The 19,411-nt window shown below is 49.3% G+C and overlaps 1 protein-coding gene across 6 annotated transcripts in view; it reads left to right on the forward strand.

The window, feature by feature from the left end:
* ATP2B2 (ATPase plasma membrane Ca2+ transporting 2) overlaps positions 1 to 19,411 on the forward strand; it is a 382,654-nt gene that overhangs the window by 324,216 nt on the left and 39,027 nt on the right. For 4 of the 6 annotated variants that reach the window (XM_025377226.1, XM_025377229.1, XM_025377225.1 and 1 more), the window contains 3 exons: positions 2,359 to 2,517; positions 5,129 to 5,343; positions 8,678 to 8,920. In XM_025377226.1, coding sequence (XP_025233011.1) covers positions 2,359 to 2,517; positions 5,129 to 5,343; positions 8,678 to 8,920 — 617 coding nt within the window. Of the gene's footprint in view, positions 1 to 1,481; positions 1,524 to 2,358; positions 2,518 to 5,128; positions 5,344 to 8,677; positions 8,921 to 19,411 lie in introns of all 6 variants that reach the window. The other 2 variants (XM_025377224.1, XM_025377223.1) reach the window with 1 other exon arrangement.

Genomic DNA, 19,411 nt, shown 5'->3' on the forward strand with positions numbered 1-19,411 from the left:
CGGAATGAAGACTTCAGGGGAACCCTGCCCTAGCAGTGCCACCTCAACTTCCCTCCCCTGGACTCAGTGGGGTTGAGGGGTGTCCATGGTCTCCCTGACGGCAGCTTCTGGAGAAACAATGGCAGGACGGAAGTAGGCACACACTTTGGGGCCAGCTCTCCATTTACCCACTGAGACCCACGCAGCTCATCTCCCTCTCTGAGCCTCAGTTTCTCATCTGTAAATGGGTATAATACAAGCACACCCTTCATAGGTGAGGCTGTAGTGAGGATTAGATGGAATCTCGGAGCCTATGTGTATGCCCAGCACATGGCGGGTTGTCCTGGAATGTGAGCTGGTAGAATCACCGTTGCAGCCATCATCCATGGGTGGCCAAACTTCTCAGACCCATCCCGAGGGGGCAAGGCCTGTAGGCAGAGCAGGCAGAGCTCCGGGTGAGTGTGCAGGCCCAGTGGATGGGATGAGAGGGTGCTGGTGAAGCAGGTGTGCTAGGCAAGACACAGAGGCCTCCAGTGCCCACACTGCACACCGAGCCCACAAGCTCCTGGCCAAGGCTGGAGTGGGATCCTCCCAGGCAGCTCTGATGAGTGAGGGGGCCCCAGATGCAGCACCAGCCCTGATATGGAAGGGGGTGCCCACTGACACTACTTAGCCTGCTGCTTTAGCCTGAGCCATACCCCTACCAAGAGGTCAGCACCCCCACTGGGGACCAGGGCACTTCACCAAGAACCCAGCCACACTTGGGGTCCCTCGTATACCACCATGGGGACCCCTGCTCACTCTTTGCTCTGGTCACTCTCAGGGGCATTGGGCAAGGGGTCATCCCTGGGTGGCTTCACACTCTTCAGAAGGAGAAGGAGAAAGATCATCCCTCTTGAAGCCCAAAACTAAGGAACACACTGACCTCAGTGCCTTGTTCAAACCCAAACTCCTCTCCATTCTAGAAACACTGTCCTCTCTCTCTCTCTCTCTCCCCCCCCCCCCCGCTCTCTCTCTCTCTCCCTCCCTCCTCTCTCGTCTGCATGTTTTCTTTTATGGGAAAATGAAAACGATGTAACTGAACAAGTTTCCCTTGGCCTTCTCTCAACCCAGAAAACACCAAATAAGTCACAAAAGGCTTGGTATGGGGGCCTGAGTGCTTCTCTGCGCCTCCTCCAGCAGATGCTAGTCCCCTGCACCCTCTGATACTGCCCTTTGATCTGTAACACACTAAGGGCCAAAAGTATTCCAGCAGAAATCTCCCTCCTGAGTCCCCTAGAGGATCAGGAGTTGCCCAGCTGGCAAGCCCCACAGCTAAGGCTGTGGCCAGGCCTGCTTCTGCTTCAGGGCCCTCCCCAGCCCGCATCCCCACACAAAGGGATGCAGTCAGCACCGCCCTCCCTCCATCTGTGACATTAATGTCCGTGGCCTGTTGCGTCTTCGTGATGACCGACCATGTGTTGTCTGTTCTCTGTTGTCTGTTAAAATTCTTTGTCGTGTAGGTAAAATGCAGGATGGCAATGTGGACACCAGCCAGAGCAAAGGTAACCCTTTTGTATTAACCGGCATTTGTGGTCCCTGAGGCCCCTCCCCACCAGCTCTCAGAGTCACACCAGAGACAGGGACTGGCGGGGGCCAGAGGCAGACACATCCACTCCTACAGGTGTCTGAGGACGTTGGGGGTGTAGCTGTGATTCTCATGGTGCCAGGCCAAATAAAGAGGTGCCCACCGGTGAGGAGGGGGACACCCACGGGCCAGCATCTCCCTAGCCTTTGAACTCTGCTGACCATTCAGCAGAAGATTTTGAGATCCTTAGAGGTTGAGGGGTAGGGAGTTTGGCTCAGTCTCTGTCCAAAAGGGTCACGGGCCCTCCAGTCCATCCTGCATGAAGAGGCCACGCCAACTGGGATAGTGACTTGGCTCCCATGGCCGCCCTGTTTTACATGTTAAGTCTCCTTTTTTGTCCCTCCTGTCTAGTGGCTACTTAATATCCCACAACAGGTCCCAAGGACCAGCTGGGTAGAGCCCAAGCCTGTCTAACTTGTCTGAATGTGGGAAAGGACAAGGGACCATCTGGGGTAGGACCCACGGGCTTGTTCAGGCCGTGAGGGGGATCCAGGGTAACAGCATCAGTCCCTGCTATGTCCCAGATTCCAGGTCTGAGGCAGTCAGTGCCACTGGGATCCATAGCTCCAGCTGGAAGAGGCAGGCCCCCCATCACAGGACTTCTGCACCAGTCATGCGGGGCTCAGTCCGGGCAGTCAGCACCTCCCCTGGGCAGGCAGGGGTGGGCGCCAGTGTCTCCACCCTGTGGGCTGACCTGCATGTGTGTGTCTATGTGTCTGTGTGTGTGCACGTGCGTGATCTGCCCCCTGCAGCCAAACAGCAGGACGGGGCAGCCGCCATGGAGATGCAGCCCCTCAAGAGTGCCGAGGGCGGCGACGCTGACGACAGGAAGAAGGCCAGCATGCACAAGAAGGAGAAGTCCGTGCTTCAGGGCAAGCTCACCAAGCTGGCTGTGCAGATTGGGAAGGCAGGTGAGTGCAGCAGGTGGGAGGCAAGGGACAGGGCTCACAGGGGGACCCCAGGCAGAGCTCTGCCCCAAGCTCACTCTCAGTTACCTCATCTGCAAAGTGGGGGGCTTGAATGAGTGCCTGAAGCCCACCGTTCTCTACCACAGCACCCAGTTTGAGTCCTGTGTACAGTAGGCACTCCATTAGCACTCAGTGATACAGAAGAGTGAAGCTCAAAGCCCAAGCTCTGGTAGCAGATGGCCTGCATTCTTGTCCGGCAACGGCTGTGAAAACTGACTAAAGTAACTTCTCTTAGCTCTGAGCCTCCGTATCCTCATCTGTAAAATGAGGATAATAGCTGTCCCCACTTCACAGATTGCTGTGGGAGTTAAAGGAGACTCTGCATACAAGGCATTAGCACTTGGCAGGCCCAGCAGCTGGAGAGGGGCAGGGCCTGAAGTTCCAAGCAACACGGACTTTGTCCTGAGGACAGTGGGAGCCATAGAAGAGACTTGAGCAGAGGAAGACAGGAATGGGTTTGGGCTTTATCATGACCACCCTGGCCACAGTGCAGAGGAAAAACTGAAGAGGTTGAGGGACAGTGCCAGGAGCCCAGGGAGAAGCCCATGGTCTGAGCCCCAGCACAACAAACTGGGCATCCCAACTAAAGTGGTAACTGCAGGTGATGGCTGGTGAGAGCCCCGCTGGCCCAGCTGCAAAGTGAGCCCCCGACCCTCTGGCATGGCCTAGGCTTCCCCTCCCGGGTAAGGAGGTAGCAAACACCAAGGCCTTCCCACCTGGCTGCTCGATCCTTTGTGGCTGTCTCCCCAGCTCTAATTATAGATACCACCGCGTGGGGAAGAGAAGCAGATTACAGACTTGGCTGTCTATATTTAAACTTGGGGGCCTGGTGACAGCTCCTGGCTGCTGGGAGCTTGGCTTCCCGCCCCTTCGACTGTCAGACAGGGATGGAGCCGGCTCTGAGGCTCTGCAGCTGGAGGTGGGGGTAGAGAGCTATGGGCTCAGGGATTTCCTCTATCCTCTATCCCACCATTGCCACCACCATAGGCAGAAGACTCCATGGAAACATGGCACTGACAGGGCCAGGAACTAAGCGATGAGAACAACCCCGTGGCCTTCAAAGTCCTCACTCTTCTCCCTCCTGCACCTCAGCCCTGCCAAGAATGGAGTTCACAGTGAAGCACTCCTGGGTTCACAGCCCATCTCTGCCTCTCTCTTGGGCTGAATTCCCTGAGATGAGTAAGCAGGAGATCTATTGACAGGGTGCTCTCAGGTGAGACCCGCAAGGGGCACAGGTCCAGGCTAGGGAAGAAGCCAGGGGCAACTGAGATTTCCAGAGAACTCCCAGCCTCTCCCGATCCCTTGGGAGCTCTGGAGCAACCCAAATCCATCCCTGCCCTCCTCTGCTCAAGCCTCCTCCGTGACTCTCACTGTCCTCAGGATGAAGTCCATGCTGCCCAGAACTCTAGGGTCTGTCCTACCTCAAAGCAGATGGCTGGGCTTTGGGACTAACACGTCAGCCGCTGGATGTTGGCCATCAGGTTGAGATGGGAGTGCATTCCCAGGCCCTTCCCGACAAGCAGACCCAGTCACCTCAGCAGGCTTCTCCTCTGTCAGAGGCTGTGGGTGTGAGCAGTCTCCACAGCACCTGCAGTAGCACCTGTAGCAGATAGGGGATAGGCATGCTAAACTAGCAAGAGGAACCCCCAGGGGATCAGGACAGGTCCCCAGCTGCATTCCTACAGTTACAGCATTTTTCTCGCCTGTGGCTGCAAGCAAGTCACTTCCCCTCTCTGAGCCTCAGTTTCTTCATCTGAAAAATAGCTACCTGCTGTTTCCTCTACATAGAATGTTCTTCCCTAGGTCACCATGCAACTAGTGTCTGCTCAAATATCACCTCCTCCAAGAAGCCTTCCCTGGCCACTCTAGCTAAAGTAACCACTCCCTACCTCCCCCTCCCCCAGTGTCACTTTCTATCACATCATCCCAGCCTTTTTCTTCACAGTGTGTAGCCATATCTGAAATTGTCTTGTTCATGTATTTTGTTTTTTTGTTTCTTGTCTTCCTCCTCCTCTAGAATGTCTGCTCCTCAAGGGCAGGAACTCTTATCTTCTTTACTGCTGTGTCCTTAGTTCCCAAACGAGGAACTAAGATGTGCCTGGCGTGTCATAGGTGCTCAAAAGGTATTTGTCAAATAAATGAATAAATAAATGATACCAACTTTACATCATTATTGTGTGAAAGCTCTATGCAAACCATTCCTCCATTTATTCACACAGTCACTTGGCACACATCTCTTGAGCACCTACTATGTGTCGGAATACCTACTATGTGTTGAGCACTATACTGGGCACTTTGCATGCATTACCACATTTGAGCCTTACAAAATCCTGGGGAGGAAATATGCATCCCCATTGTACAGAGCAGGAGACTGAGGCTCGGTGAGGATCAAGGTCTCAAGAACTTGCCACAGGTCACAAAGCAAGGAGTGGCGGAGCTGGGAGGTGAGCTGGGGTCAGCCTGACCCAGAGCTCTTTCAGCCAAAGGTTTGGTCCACACCACCCACGGCCTCCACTTCCTGGAACCCCTCGAGCATGTGTCCCTCACATTGCAGGCTTGGTGATGTCAGCAATCACAGTGATCATCCTGGTTCTGTACTTCACCGTGGACACCTTCGTGGTCAACAAGAAGCCGTGGCTGCCTGAGTGCACACCTGTCTACGTGCAGTACTTTGTCAAGTTCTTCATCATTGGCGTGACGGTGCTGGTGGTCGCCGTGCCCGAGGGGCTCCCTCTGGCCGTCACCATCTCATTGGCCTACTCAGTGAAGGTGAGAGGGGAGGAGAGCAGGACCAGCCGACTGATGCAGCTGCAGCCGAGGGCCTGGGGGATCATTGGGGCCAGTGCTAGGGTTGGGAGATGAACGAAGAAGCCCATAGACCCCCTGGGAGCTCAAAAGAATGTATGCAGGACCCCAAAACTCTGACACTTTCATAGAGTCCAGGGGCCTGTGGCAAACCAGAGAGCCATACCCTGGCTGAAGAGGCAGCTGTTATTCAGCCCAGTCACATGCCGTCTTGCAGGGGTGCAGACCCAGCATTGCCACATTGTCACCTTTTTCCAAGAGAAGCCAGAAATCTGGACTTAATGTATTAACTTGCGATTTTTAGACATTGATAATCAACTCAAAAAGTTTTTAAAAATAGTAAAGACATCACCGTGCAAGCCAGAATTCATCGTTACCCCACCAAATTTACACAGAAGTCTGGCGGTCTGAGACATAGGCCCCTCGGGTAACCGTAGCACTTGTAAAACTCATCTCAGAGGTGGCTCCCTAAAGTGAGAGGGGTAAGCCAAAAACAAAAAGGAAGTCTGATTTCATGGAAGCCTCCTCCCCTCTGGAAAGAGGCTAAAAATATAAGAAATTTTAAAGCAGTTAAATGAAGAGCTGGAGTCATGAATGTTTTCCAAGGACTGGGACCTTTCTAAGCGCTACCTGATGGCAGAGCTGCACCTCCACTGCACCCAGGCCATGGCTGTCTGTGGAGCCCAGTCACTGCCAGTCTGATGCTACTGGGTCACCCCCAGGTTCTCACACCCGGGTCTCATTTTTTCCCTTTGCCCCATGTGTTTTCCACCTAGAAGGGCCGGGCGTAGGGCTCCTGTTTCCAGCGCCCCATGCCTGAATGTCCCTGCGAGGGTGGAGGCGTGGCCATGTTTATAAACAAGGCATTCACTCTTGAGAAATTGGCAGAGCCTCCAGAGGGCATGGTGAGCATCAGTTTCCAAGCTGGAATTTGGGCTGGGCTCTCCGATGTAATTTCATACAGAAAAGAGATCTCTAGACAGGTGCCAGAAAGTGGCAGTTCTTTGTAACAGATACGGCCCTTATCATCTTCCTGTTTTAGGGTTCTTAAAGAAACTCCGTCCCCACAAACTAAAGCCCAAACAGGTCACAACAAGAGGCTACTTTGGGACCCGGGGCCAGCAGAGGGTGACTGTCATGAGTAGGGGGCCTCCACAGCCACTTCACTGAGCCTGGGGATGTCCTTGAAAGTTGCACAGAGCTCGTTTGGGAGAATCATATACAGATGCTTTTAGGCTCTGCGCCTTCTGCAGTTCGTATCTCTGGCACCCACTACCTTCGCTCATCTTAGGTAGTGTTAGTTTTACAGACACTTGATAAACTTAGGAGAGCACCCCAACACAGGAGAGGCAGACTGTGCCCTCTGTGAGCCTGGACCTGGGAGCCACCATCAGGAGCACAAAGATGACTGACCACTTAGATCAGCACTGCCCAAAAAGAGACAGAATGGGAGCCACATGTGCAATTGTAAGTTTCCTAGTAGCGGCCAGGCGTGGTGACTCATGCCTGTAATCCCCAGCACTTTCAGAGGCCGAGGCAGGAGGATCGCTTGAGCCCAGAAGTTCAAGATCAGCCTGGGCAAATAGTGAGACCCCATCTCTACAAAATAAAATAATTTTTTAAAAAAGAAGAAAAATTCCTAGTAGCTACATTATTTTTAAAAAGTAAAAAGAAATCAGTGAAGTTGATTTTAATAATATAATGTACTTAACCCAGTATGTCAAAATTATTATCAATCCAACATGTGATCAATATAATAATTATAAATGAACTACTACTTTTACATTTTTTTCATAATATCCTCTAAATCTGGTGTGTATTTTGCACTCACAGCACATTTCACTTCAGAATAGCCATATTTCAAGTGCTCAGTACCCTATACATGTATAGTCACAATACATGTGACTACCATATTGGACAGTACGGACTTAAAGATTCTTGAGCCCAACAGATGAACCCTCTTCAGAGAGTGCAAGTGGGCTGAGGTCCGATAGAAAGGTCCAGGCTGTGAGGTTAAATGGAGGTAGGTTCAAATCCTGGCCTTAAACCCCTCCAGGTGTGTGATCCTGGTCAGTCACTTTGCCTAGATTTCTTCAATTGCCAAAATGGATTACCAGAATCTTCTCATATGCCACAGAATTCTTAAAACATCCGAGAAGACTTTGCAAACTGTAACATGTGTTGCAAATTCAAGTTGCTGTTGATCATTCAACATGCATTTATTATTACTATTGTCACAAGTTACAGTAGGAGAAACTGCAAAAGAATATAATCCTGCTAATACTCATTTTTAGTAACATAAAGCTCTATTACAATTATTCTAACTGCACTTCTTTTTTACCCTGGTTATAAAGAGTTATAATGAGGAGCAAAATAAAGGAAATCAAATTCCTAGGCACAGCCTAGAACTCTTATCTGATTCAGCTGCTATGTCAGGAGGGCCTGCATGAAGAACAGTATTTCCTTGAGAATTACTCCATTTGCATTACTTGTTTGAGAACCTAGAAGAAGGTATGAGTGTGGAGTTGGGCCAGAGAGAAAAAAAAGACAGATAGAAGAAAATATTACATATAGGAATACTAGGAATACTCCATTTTTGTTATAAATTTCAAGAAAAAGGATGTTGATTACAAGATGTACCTAGTTCTGCACGGTAGCTAACAGTCAATATGTTTTCTTTCTCCCTTTTGTGTACATATTTTTTAAAGAAATGTGTGGTTTTTATTATGCAAGTGATAATACATGTTAGTCATAGAAAAGATAAAAATCTATAATTCTATCATTTAGCAATAATGACATTAACACTTTGATATTTTTCCAGATATTTTCCTATATCCTAATTTATTTACTTTTGGTAAAATTAAAATGACAATGAAAGCCAGGCACCAGTGAAAGATGATACATTTGAGAAAATTCATGACCAAATAAGGAATAGTTACTTATGTTAGTCTGTAAGAGAAAAATATTTAAAGTACCCAGAGAGGAACCAACCTTATTTATCTTTCCCCCTTTTTCCCATAAAGAATGTAGATTACTTCTATAATCCAAATTAATAAATTCAATTGAGTCTTTTAAATGGTTCAGATACTAAAAGAGAAAGAAAAGGGCCATGCACAGACAGAAGAAGCCCAGGTGTAGGAGACAGCAGCAACCAAGATCCTTTACAAGTGCGGGAAGCAAAGGGGCAGGCTGTGGTGGCTCTGCCTTATTTACTACATGTTTACCCAGTGCCTCCAGGCACCCCATGCTCCCCAGCCCCTCTCCTCACTGACGCCCTCTCACTTGCCCCTTCTCCCAGAAAATGATGAAAGACAACAACCTGGTACGCCACCTGGATGCCTGTGAGACCATGGGCAATGCCACAGCCATCTGCTCAGACAAGACGGGCACGCTGACCACCAATCGCATGACAGTGGTACAGGCGTATGTCGGTGACGTCCACTATAAAGAGATCCCTGACCCCAGCTCCATCAACACCAAGACCATGGAGCTGCTGGTCAATGCCATTGCCATCAACAGCGCCTACACCACCAAGATTCTGGTAAGTGGGTACCAGGCACATCCACCACCAGAGGGAGCAACATTCATGGGATGGTACAGAGGTACTGGGCAGGTTGAACAATATGATTCATAGTCTCAAATCCTCCTAATATATTTTGGTATGGTCAGATAGTAAGCAACATGTTTCTGTTTGACTTAATATACTATTAATATTGCTATAATGTTTGTGTGACAAACCTTTATTGTTAATTATGTTTTTTAAATCCTGTCATTGAACCCCCACTCCCCCTGCCCACATACACACAAACTTTTTATTAGTGTGCTTTTGCTGCATAACAAACTACTCCAAAACTTAATGGCTTGAAACAAACCTGTGTATTTCACTCAAAGTCCTGTGAGTCAGCAGTTCAGGCTGGGCTCAGCTGGATGGTTCTTCTGGTCTCAGCTGGGCTTCCTCCTGCATCTGCAGGGGGTCACGTGGACAGCTCTGCTGATCTTGCAGAACTGTAGGCTGATCTAGCATGGCCTCAGCTGGGCTGGCTCATCCCTGCCCTGTGTGGTCTCACCTCTTCTAGCAGGCTAGCCTGGGCTTGTTCACATGGCAACAACAGGCCTCAAAGAGAGAGCAGAAGTGTGCAAGTTCTCTTGAGGCCTGAACCACCACATTGTCACTTTTTGCCGCATTTTCTTGGCCAGTGTAAGTCAGGAGGCCAGCCCAGATTCACACAGGTGGGAAAACAGACTTCACCTCTTGATGAGAAGTGCTGTAAGGACATGGATTCAGAAAGGAGAATAATCATGGCCATTTTCACAATCTACCACTGATGATGATGTTGTTAGTAATACTAGTAATATTATCCATTTTGATAAGAAAAACTCTCAACTTACTGTCAGCTAAGCTGCCTAGATTCACCATGCTATAAACCCTATCTGGTTTAGAAGCACAGGTTGCCCCTTTGTAATTAACCAGCACTGGATGAAGAGAAACCCAAAGTTCATCCATCCAGATGTCCATCAGCTCCCAGATGTAGAGAATTTCTGCCTCATGAGCATCTGGGTGATCTGCTAAGCTTTTTTGTTTACCCTTCCAATGTGCTGAGCCCTGACCTCCTCCTCCTTCTGCCCCTGAGCCAGCTGCAACCCTCTCGATTAGGTGGGTTTGTAGGAGCTGCTAACAGCTTTGTCAAAATGGGGAAGAGAGCGTGGGTCAGCAGCAAAGAGCCAAGGGCTGGTAGGGGAAGGAGGAGAAGGCAGCTCCTGCACCCTCTGCAGCAGCTGAGCAGCCACCCGCATCACCCTGGAGCAGCAGGCTAAGGGAGGCAGAACTGACAAAGGGGAAAGTAGGTTAGAGGACCCGTGAAGACAGTGATAGAGAACCTTGGGGTGATGCCAAACATGATGACGCTTTTGTCTTCTTCCCCCACCCCACCCAATTTGGGAATCAAAGGAGATCAGCGATGCTTCATTCTGCTCCCCAGGCTTTCCTAAAATAACTGGGATGCTGATAATGATCTCCTTCTGCAGACGTGGCAGAGAGGGGAACAGGCAATTCACAGAATGGGCTTTAGCCATGTGGGCACAGCCCTATGGGGTGGGCTTGGATTGAGATGTGTGTAGTGCAATTATAGTCAAAAAGAGTTCTTGGGATCTGCCAAGAAGGCTGAGGAAACCTCTCCACAGTGATGAGTCTCAATTAAGCAGTGCTTTTTAGCACTGGAGGCAAAGCTGAAATGTCATTTCCAGATGTTGGTGGATTGAGTCTGTTCAAGTGGCATAAAGGACAGGGGTCAGTCGGTCCATCTGAGGAAGTGCAGCTGCTGAGGTTGGAGAGAGGTGGGAACTGGGGTCCTTGGTTTGTAACCCAGGCCAGGTCCCTTACCTCCCAGAGTGCCCTCTGTATCTGGAACCCTGGCATCAAAGGATACCTGCGCCTGTCTTTCTGGATCTTTCTTGTAAGTTCCCTGGCCACATTATTCTTTTTGCTGGGCGCTGACAGCCATCGATGTGGGAAGGACAGCAGAGCCTCTGTGTGACTGGGTAGTGGTTAAAACTTGGACTCTGGAGCCAGACTGCCTTCGTTCAAATCCCTCACCAGCTGTATGAATATAAACAAATTATTTAACCTCTCAGTGCCTCAGTTTCCTAGGGGAGGGGGAGAATCTTGGATTGTTGTGAGGATAAAGTGAGTTAGTTAATGGAAAGTGCTTAGCACACAGCACTCAGTATGACTAGTATTGTTGTTATTCAGCAATAAAATCATCCACTGAAAGGAGATTCCATTTGTAGCAATGCAGAGGTTAACAAATAAAGAGAGCAGAGGCATCAGGACTAGAGAGGGAAAGGCTATTGCCCAAAACCATTCAGCCAATTAGCGGCAAAGCTAACCCATGGATACCCTAAAGCTAGCTGTTGAGTCAGATGTCCAGACTAGGTTCCTGGTCATAGAAACCAACCCTGCAGCCCTCTAGTCTACGATCTGCTTGGGAAGAAAGGTCTGGGGTCCAGAGGGTGAGATTCACAGCCAGGGCCTGCAAGCCATATGGGGCAAAAGGCCTCTCAGGGGCTCCCCTTTCTAGGGTCAGATGAAGACTGAGAAGAGGCTCGAGCTGCTCAGCTCAGGTCAGACACCTGGCCACCCTCCAAACCAGGACAGGAAATCTAGATTGCAGGGCATTCTGAAAACATACAAGAGGAGACAGAGCAGGAATGACATGCAATGTCCACCAGCTTCACTACCCATCAGCTTTAATTGAGAAATGAGCCTGGACTGGGAAAATAAGACCCTGGGCAGGGCTGGGCTCCCATACGCTGTATTTCCCCCTCCACAAGGAGGCCAGTTCCTCTGTGTCTTCTGGCTGTCTGATGCCAGGCTGTGGGCTTTTTAAGAGTAGGAGACAGCTGAGTCTTCTCTCATCCCCCTCGGATAGAGTTTTGGGAAGTGCTGGTTGGATGGGTGATGTAAGTGAATGGACTGGTGAATAAATGTGTAGATGAGTAATCAATGAGATGAGGGGTAGGTAGGGAGAAGGGGTAATGAATGGATGAGTGGTGGGTAGGTAGATGGATGGGTGGATGGATGAATGAGTAGATGGATGGATGGATTGATGGATGAATGCATGAATGGGTGGGTGGATGAATAGATGGGTGAATGGGTGGGTGGATGGATGGATGGTGGTTAGGTGGATGGATGGGTGGATGTGATGGTTGGTAAATGGATGGATGGATGTGTTGGTTGGTGGATGGATGAGTGGATCCATGGATGTATTGGCTGGTGGATGGATGGATGGATGGATGGATGGATGGATGGATGGATGGGATGGGTAGATGTGTTGATTGCTTGATGGAATGGAATGGTGGATGAGTAGATGGATGGATGAATGAATGGACGGATGGATGGATGAATATGTGAGTGGACGGATGGGTGACTATGAATTTATAGGAGTCTTGAGGCAGGACTGATGTCTCTACCTTCTACTTTTTTGTTCTTGTGTGGCAGCAAGAGGCAGGAGATGGCCTTGGATCCAGTCCCATGGCCAATACCAGTGCTCTCTCACTACCTCCAGCTTGTTGTGCTGGTCTCTTCCACAGCTACCCTCAGCCATCCAGGCATGATTGATCCATAGACCTCCCAATTAGCTGATGCATTTTACTGAAAATAAAAGAGTATTTGCAAGGATAGATTGCAAGGTCTACAAGATTCACAAACCATAGAGACCACCTAGTTCAGCCCCCTCAGTTTACTCTGAGAAATGGGAAGGGATTTGTCCCAAGTCACCCCATGGATTAGTGAAGTTCCAGGTGTTCCAATACCTAGCTCGGGAAGCAATGGTTAAGAGGTTTGACTCTAAAGTCCAACAGACCATGGTTCATATCCCAGCCCCAACACTCATCACCTGTGTGACCCTGAGCCAGTTACTTAACCTCTCTGAGCCTCTGTTTTTCAGTCTATAAAGCGAGCATATCATTGTTGCTAACATTTACTTAGCTAGGCTCAATGCTGAGTGCTTTCCCTACCTTGCTTTGTATGACAACCAACAGAGTAGGTGACACCACACCCAATGCATAGATAAGGACCCTGCAGTTGGAGCAGTTAAAGCACATGCCGAGAGTGCCCGAGCAGATCTGAGGCCAAGCCAGGATTGGAACCTAGATCTGTAACAATCCCAAGCCCAGGCAGGTCCCTGCCACTCAGGGCAGAGCTACACCTCTGCCCTGAGGCTGTTTGTCCGAGGGCTGTTGTGAAGCTTAGATGAGCTGAGGAGGTGTGTACAGCGCCCCGCACAGTGCTTGACGCAGAGCAGGCAGGCGCTCATCCATGGCAGCCATTACTCTGTTTCCCTGTGCTGCTCGTTCTGAGCCTTCCCCTCTGTAGTTTGCTGTGCCAGCCACTGTCTTTCCTGACCCTCCATATCCCCTTCAGATCAGCTGGCCAAACAGGACCATTCCCATCTCGCAGCTAGGAAAACCGCACTGCAGAAACAGAAGAGAACCTGCCAGGGTTGCTCCTCACCACCAAGTGGCAGAGCGGGGCCCAGAGAATTCTGGAGGAATTCACCAAGCAGGCAGGAGGCAAGAGTATTCCAGGCAGGGGGCATGACCCTGCAGAGGCCGAGAGATCTTAAGATGTGTGACTTACTTAGGAAACATGGTGATTTGTGGCCTGGGCATTTCTGCAGGGCCAGAATGATGAGAGGTGAGGCTGCAAGAACTGGGGGGAGCCAGTGATAGCAAATAAGCCCCTAATGGGCTTTCTCCTCCCAGCGTTCAGAAGAACCACCCCAGGCACAGGTGGAGGGTGGTGCGAGGGCTGAGGCTGCAGGCTGGGAGGCCTCTCAGGGGCCCAGCCCCATCCTGTATCCCATCCTTTCTGAGAATGGCAGAGCCTTTTTTCTTTCCATTCTTATTTCTTTTTTTTTTTTTTTTTTTGAGACGGAGTTTTGCTCTGTCACACAGGTTGGAGTGCAATGGCGCAATCTCGGCTCACTGCAAGCTCCACCTCCCGGGTTCACGCCATTCTCCTGCCTCAACCTCCCAAGTAGCTGGGACTACAGGCATGCGCCACCACGCCCGGCTAATTTTTTTGTGTTTTTTTAGTAGAAACGGGGTTTCACCATGTTAGCCAGGATGGTCTCAAGCTCCTGACCTCGTGATCCGCCCGCCTCGGCCTGCCAAAGTGCTGGGATTACAGGCTTGAGCCACATCCATTCTTATTTCTAATCATCAGGAACTAAACTTGCCCTCGGAGGGAAGCTGCGTGAATCATCTTTTAGTCAGAAATTGCTTCCCTGCCTCAGAAACCCTAGCACACCCTCAGATTCCCTTTGTGGTCTCTGGTGCTTTGTACGTCAAGACTTCCACTAGCAGCTCTAGCCACCCTGCAGCTCCTCCGAGCCACAGCTGAGCTTTCAGATGGAAATAGCTCTTTCCTCCGACTCTGGAGGCACCGCGCTTCCTTGGTAAAACATTCCCGTGTTCTGCCCAAGTCTATTCCGTGTACTGAAACCACCCGAGCGGACTTAAATTTTCTACTTCACTAGACCTCTTTTAGAAGAGATTGACACTACAGTTGACATTTGAACTATTAAACTGATGGGCACTTGTGGAGCTGAACTGTTGGAAGTTCATGGCATATTTCTGAAACATAAGCTATTGAGAGAAAAACAAATCTCCCTGGAGCCCCTGAAGTGGTTCTGAAGGAAGGCTTCCCCCTGCAGGATGGTTTTCCTGAGTAGATAAGCCAAGCTTCGCCTGGTGAAGCCCCAGGTCCCCAGGACACCCCATTCTGCACAGAGGTAGCCACAAGGCCAATAACCCCAGAAGGGAGGAGGGTTGTCTGTGTTGTATTTCCCATAAATCTTAAAACCTAGCAGATAGTAGGGAGGGCCGAGGAGAAAGGGGAAGAGGGGAAGCAGAGACAGCCCTTGAATTCAGATCTCCTGGGACCAAACCCAGGGCTCAATCTAATATTCCTGTGAGCCTCAAAGTCCCCCTGAGCCAGGCCATGCCCTGAGACTGGGCTCGGGCCAAGCCAATAGGGTCAGAAGGCGTGGAAGATGCTGGAAGGGACTTAGCAGGGCACTGAGGTGGGGAGATGGGCCATGGGGTATACGAAACAGCAGGGACCTGGGTGTTGAATTCAACAAGGGTTTTGCTTTTGGTTGTTTTTGTGAACACCGTCTCTGGAAGAAGAGTTTAAAGGAAATCACTCCAGATGGGGAATTCCAGTTTTTAACAGAGCTGTTAGTCCCTTCACCCTGATACACACACAGTGACACATACACACACACCACACATACACTACCCATCATGCACATACAGCACACAACACACACCACTCACCACACACACCATGCAAACACACAACACACATATACCACCTACCACACACACAGAACACACAACTCACACATCACAACACACACGAACACACAACACACATATACCACCTGCCACACACATACAACACACAACACACACACACAACCTACCACACACATACAACACACACCACGTGCACAAAACACACTACTCATCACACACACATCACACACACCACACATACACCACCCATCATGCACATACAACACACAACACACCACTCACCACACACATCATGCAAACACACAACACACACCACCTACCACACACATTCAACACAAAACACACACATACAACACCTACCACATACATACAACACACACCACATACACAAAACACACTACTCATCACACACACCACACGTACACCACCCATCATGCACATACAACACAAAACACACCACTCGCCGCACACATCATGCAAACACACAACACACATACCACCTACCACACACACAACACACACATCACACAGACACACAACACACATATACCACCTACCACACAATACAACACACACCACACACACACACCACCTACAACACACACCATGTACACAAAACACACACCACTCATCATACACACCACACATAGAACACACACACAACACTCACCACACATTTAACACATACAGCACACCACACGCATACACCACCTACCATGCACATACAACATACACCACACACACCACTCACTACACACACCACATACACCACACATATAACACAACACACACACAACACTCACCACACACACCACACATCACACACACCACACATACAACACACACAACACACATACACCACTCATGAAACACATCACTCATCACACACAAAACACACATACACCACCTACCATGCACATAACAACACACACTACATACACAAAATACATACACCCCTCATCACACACAACACACATATACCACATTACCATACACAAAAACCACACACAACACACCACACACAACATACACACACCACTTACCACACACAGTACACATCACACACACATCACACATACCACTCACCACACATACAACACGCAGACCACACATACCCATGCACATACAACACACACCACACACCACTCATCACACACAAACACACAACACTCACCACATGCATACAACATACACCATACACACCACTCATCACACACACTACACAACACATATACACCACATATCACACACATCAAACACACAACACATGTACACCACCTACTATGCACATACAACACACACACAGCAGCACATATAACACACACTATGCACAGTACACACCATACACATACAGTGCACAACATACATGCCACACACACAACACACACCATGCACCACACACATACCAAGTACACTACACATATACACACACCACAGACACACACCCCATGCATCACACACACACACACACACACACTCTCTGCACTGATGAGCTGGGGAAGGCTCCTGGGAGTCTACTCTCCTAGAGTGCAGCGCCTCTGCATTCCAGGGGGCTTCTGTAGTCCCAGACACCCGCACCCACCTCCTGCCCTCCCCACCTCTGGGGAAGACCCCAGGGCTCACTGGCCTTGTACAGCCACCTCACTCTCCTCAAAAGCCAGGCCTTTAGAGGATGATTCTGGGAACCAAGTTCTGCCAAAATTTCGTGCCACCTGGCATCCTGTTGGCAGCACCCCACACGCAAACACAAAATTATTAATTGATTCACTGGACAAATGTTCACTGGCGGCCCATGGCACTGGTGGGGCGGAGATGTGGGCACAAATGAGGCAAACTGCCCTGCCCTGGTGACTCTGAGCCAGTGGTCTCTGCCAGGGAGAGAGGCAGGCTTCTGGGAGAGGTGCTCTGTGAGCTCAGGGCCCAGGCCCCCTGCTTCGGCTCCTAGCCAACTAGACCCTTCCTTGCCGTGCAGCCTCACCTCTCCTGGCCTCAGTTGTGCATGACTGTAAAATGGGAGGAAGAGCAGCCCCTGCCCTGTAGGCAGCTGTGAGCCTATGATTAGGTGATGCATGTGAAGAGCTCAGTAGAGTGGTGAGTGCGGAGCAGGCATCTGGGGAACCGGGTATGGCTGCAGCTGTTGAGGTCGGGCCTCCAGGCATCGGGGAGACGTCATTGCTGATGCCTGTCCTTAAAGGATGCTGGCTAGGTCACCAGAGACAGCCAATTAGCATAAAGTTGTTTTCTAATGGCCTCTTAGAAAAATTATCACATTGCAGTTATTGCAGTTTACCATGCTATGGAGTTCATTTAGGAGCTTTTTTTTAATTATTATTTTTATTTTTCGAGATGGAGTCCTCTCTGACGCCCAGGCTGGAGGGCAGTGGCACAATTTCGGCTCACTGCAACCTCCGCCTCCCAGGTGTGTGTGATTCTCCTGCCTCAGCTTCTCGAGTATCTGGGATTACAGGTGCCTGCCACCACTCCTGGCTAATTTTTGTATTTTTAGTAGAGACGGGGTTTTGACATGTTGGCCAGACTGGTCTCAAATTCCCAACCTCACGTGATCCGCCCGCCTCAGCTTCCCAAAGTGCTGGGATTACAGGTGTGAGCCACCACACCCGGCCTGTTTGGGAGCCTTTTAAGCTCTTTTTTTATTTCAAAAATGTGCGTAGGCCGGGCGCGGTGGTCACGCCTGTAATCCCAGTACTTTGGGAGGCCGAGACAGGTGGATCACGAGGTCAGGAGATCGAGACCATCCTGGCTAACACGGTGAAACCCCGTCTCTACTACAAATACAAAAAAAAATTACCCGGGCGTAGTGGCGGGCACCTGTAGTCCCAGCTACACGGGAGGCTGAGGCAGGAGAATGGTGTGAACCCGGGGGGCGGAGCTTGCAGTGAGCCGAGATCGCGCCACTGCACTCCAGCCTGGGCGACAGAGCAAGGCTCCATTTCAAAAAAAAAAAATTTACGTAAAATATATATACCATAAAATTTACAAACTTGGCCATTTTTAAGTGTATAGCAGTATTAAGTACATTCACATTGTTGTACAGGTCATCTCCAGAACTCTTTTCAGGTTGCAAAACTAAAACTCTGTACTCATTAAATGGTAACTTTCCATTCTCCTCTCCTCCCACATCTGGCACCCACCATTCTACTTTCTGTCTATAAATCTGACTGCTCCAGTAGCTCATATAAGTCGAGTCATACAGTTTTTGTCCCTTTGTGACTGGTTTATTTCACTTAGCATAATGTCCTCAAGATTCCTTCATGTGGTAGTAGCATGTATCAGAATTTCCTTCCTTTTTAAGGTTGAATAATAGTCCATGTATGGATAAATCACATTTTGTTTATCCATTCATCTGTTGATGGACAGGTTGGTTGTGTCCAACTCTTAGACTTTGTGATTAATGCTGCTTTGAACATGAGTATACAAATATTTCTTTGAGTACCTGTTTAAAATTATTTGAGGCATATTCCCCAGAATCAGACTTTCTGGATCATATAGTAATTTCATGTTTAATTTTCTGAGGAACTACCATACTGTCTTCCATAGTGGCTGTACCATTTTAGATTCCCACCAGTAGTATACAAGGGTTCCTGTTCCTCCACATCCTCACCAATATTATTTTTTGTTTGTTTCTTTTTTTAATCGTAGCCATCCTAATGGGTGATACATGCTATGGTTTTTCTGAATCCCATTTTTGCAAGTGTTATCCATAACTTGCAGCTCTTCAAGTCATCATTCATTGATCTTAGCTCCATTCACTTCCCAGCATCCCAAAACAAGAGCATGAAATGTCCTCTCAAAGATATGACCATGGCTGCACTATGACCATGGCTGCACCTAGCATTCCCCAAGGGCCCAATACCGTGCAGAGAAATGTACTGGACCAAGCTGGAACTGGAATCAGGGGTTTTGGAGCAGCCTCAGGCCTGACCCTCTGCAGGTCCCTGACGAGGAGCAAGTCCCTTTTCTCCCCAGAGCCTGTTCTCTGTCCCTCAAAACAGGAAGAATACCAATGCCTTAACTCCCTTACAGAGCTGGAGCCCTGGAGATAAAAAGGCTCATGGAAATTCTGCAGCAGGAGCAAAACTTTTGGGTTTGTCCGGATCTTAAAAAGCCAAAGAAGAAGAGGGGAGGGTCCCTGATTCTTAGTAATGCATGTAGGCGATTTCAGAGCTCAAGTTCATGGAAACAAATTGAA

Source organism: Theropithecus gelada, chromosome 2 (genome assembly GCF_003255815.1).
Source record: "Theropithecus gelada isolate Dixy chromosome 2, Tgel_1.0, whole genome shotgun sequence".
NCBI classification, from domain to species: Eukaryota; Metazoa; Chordata; class Mammalia; order Primates; family Cercopithecidae; genus Theropithecus; species Theropithecus gelada.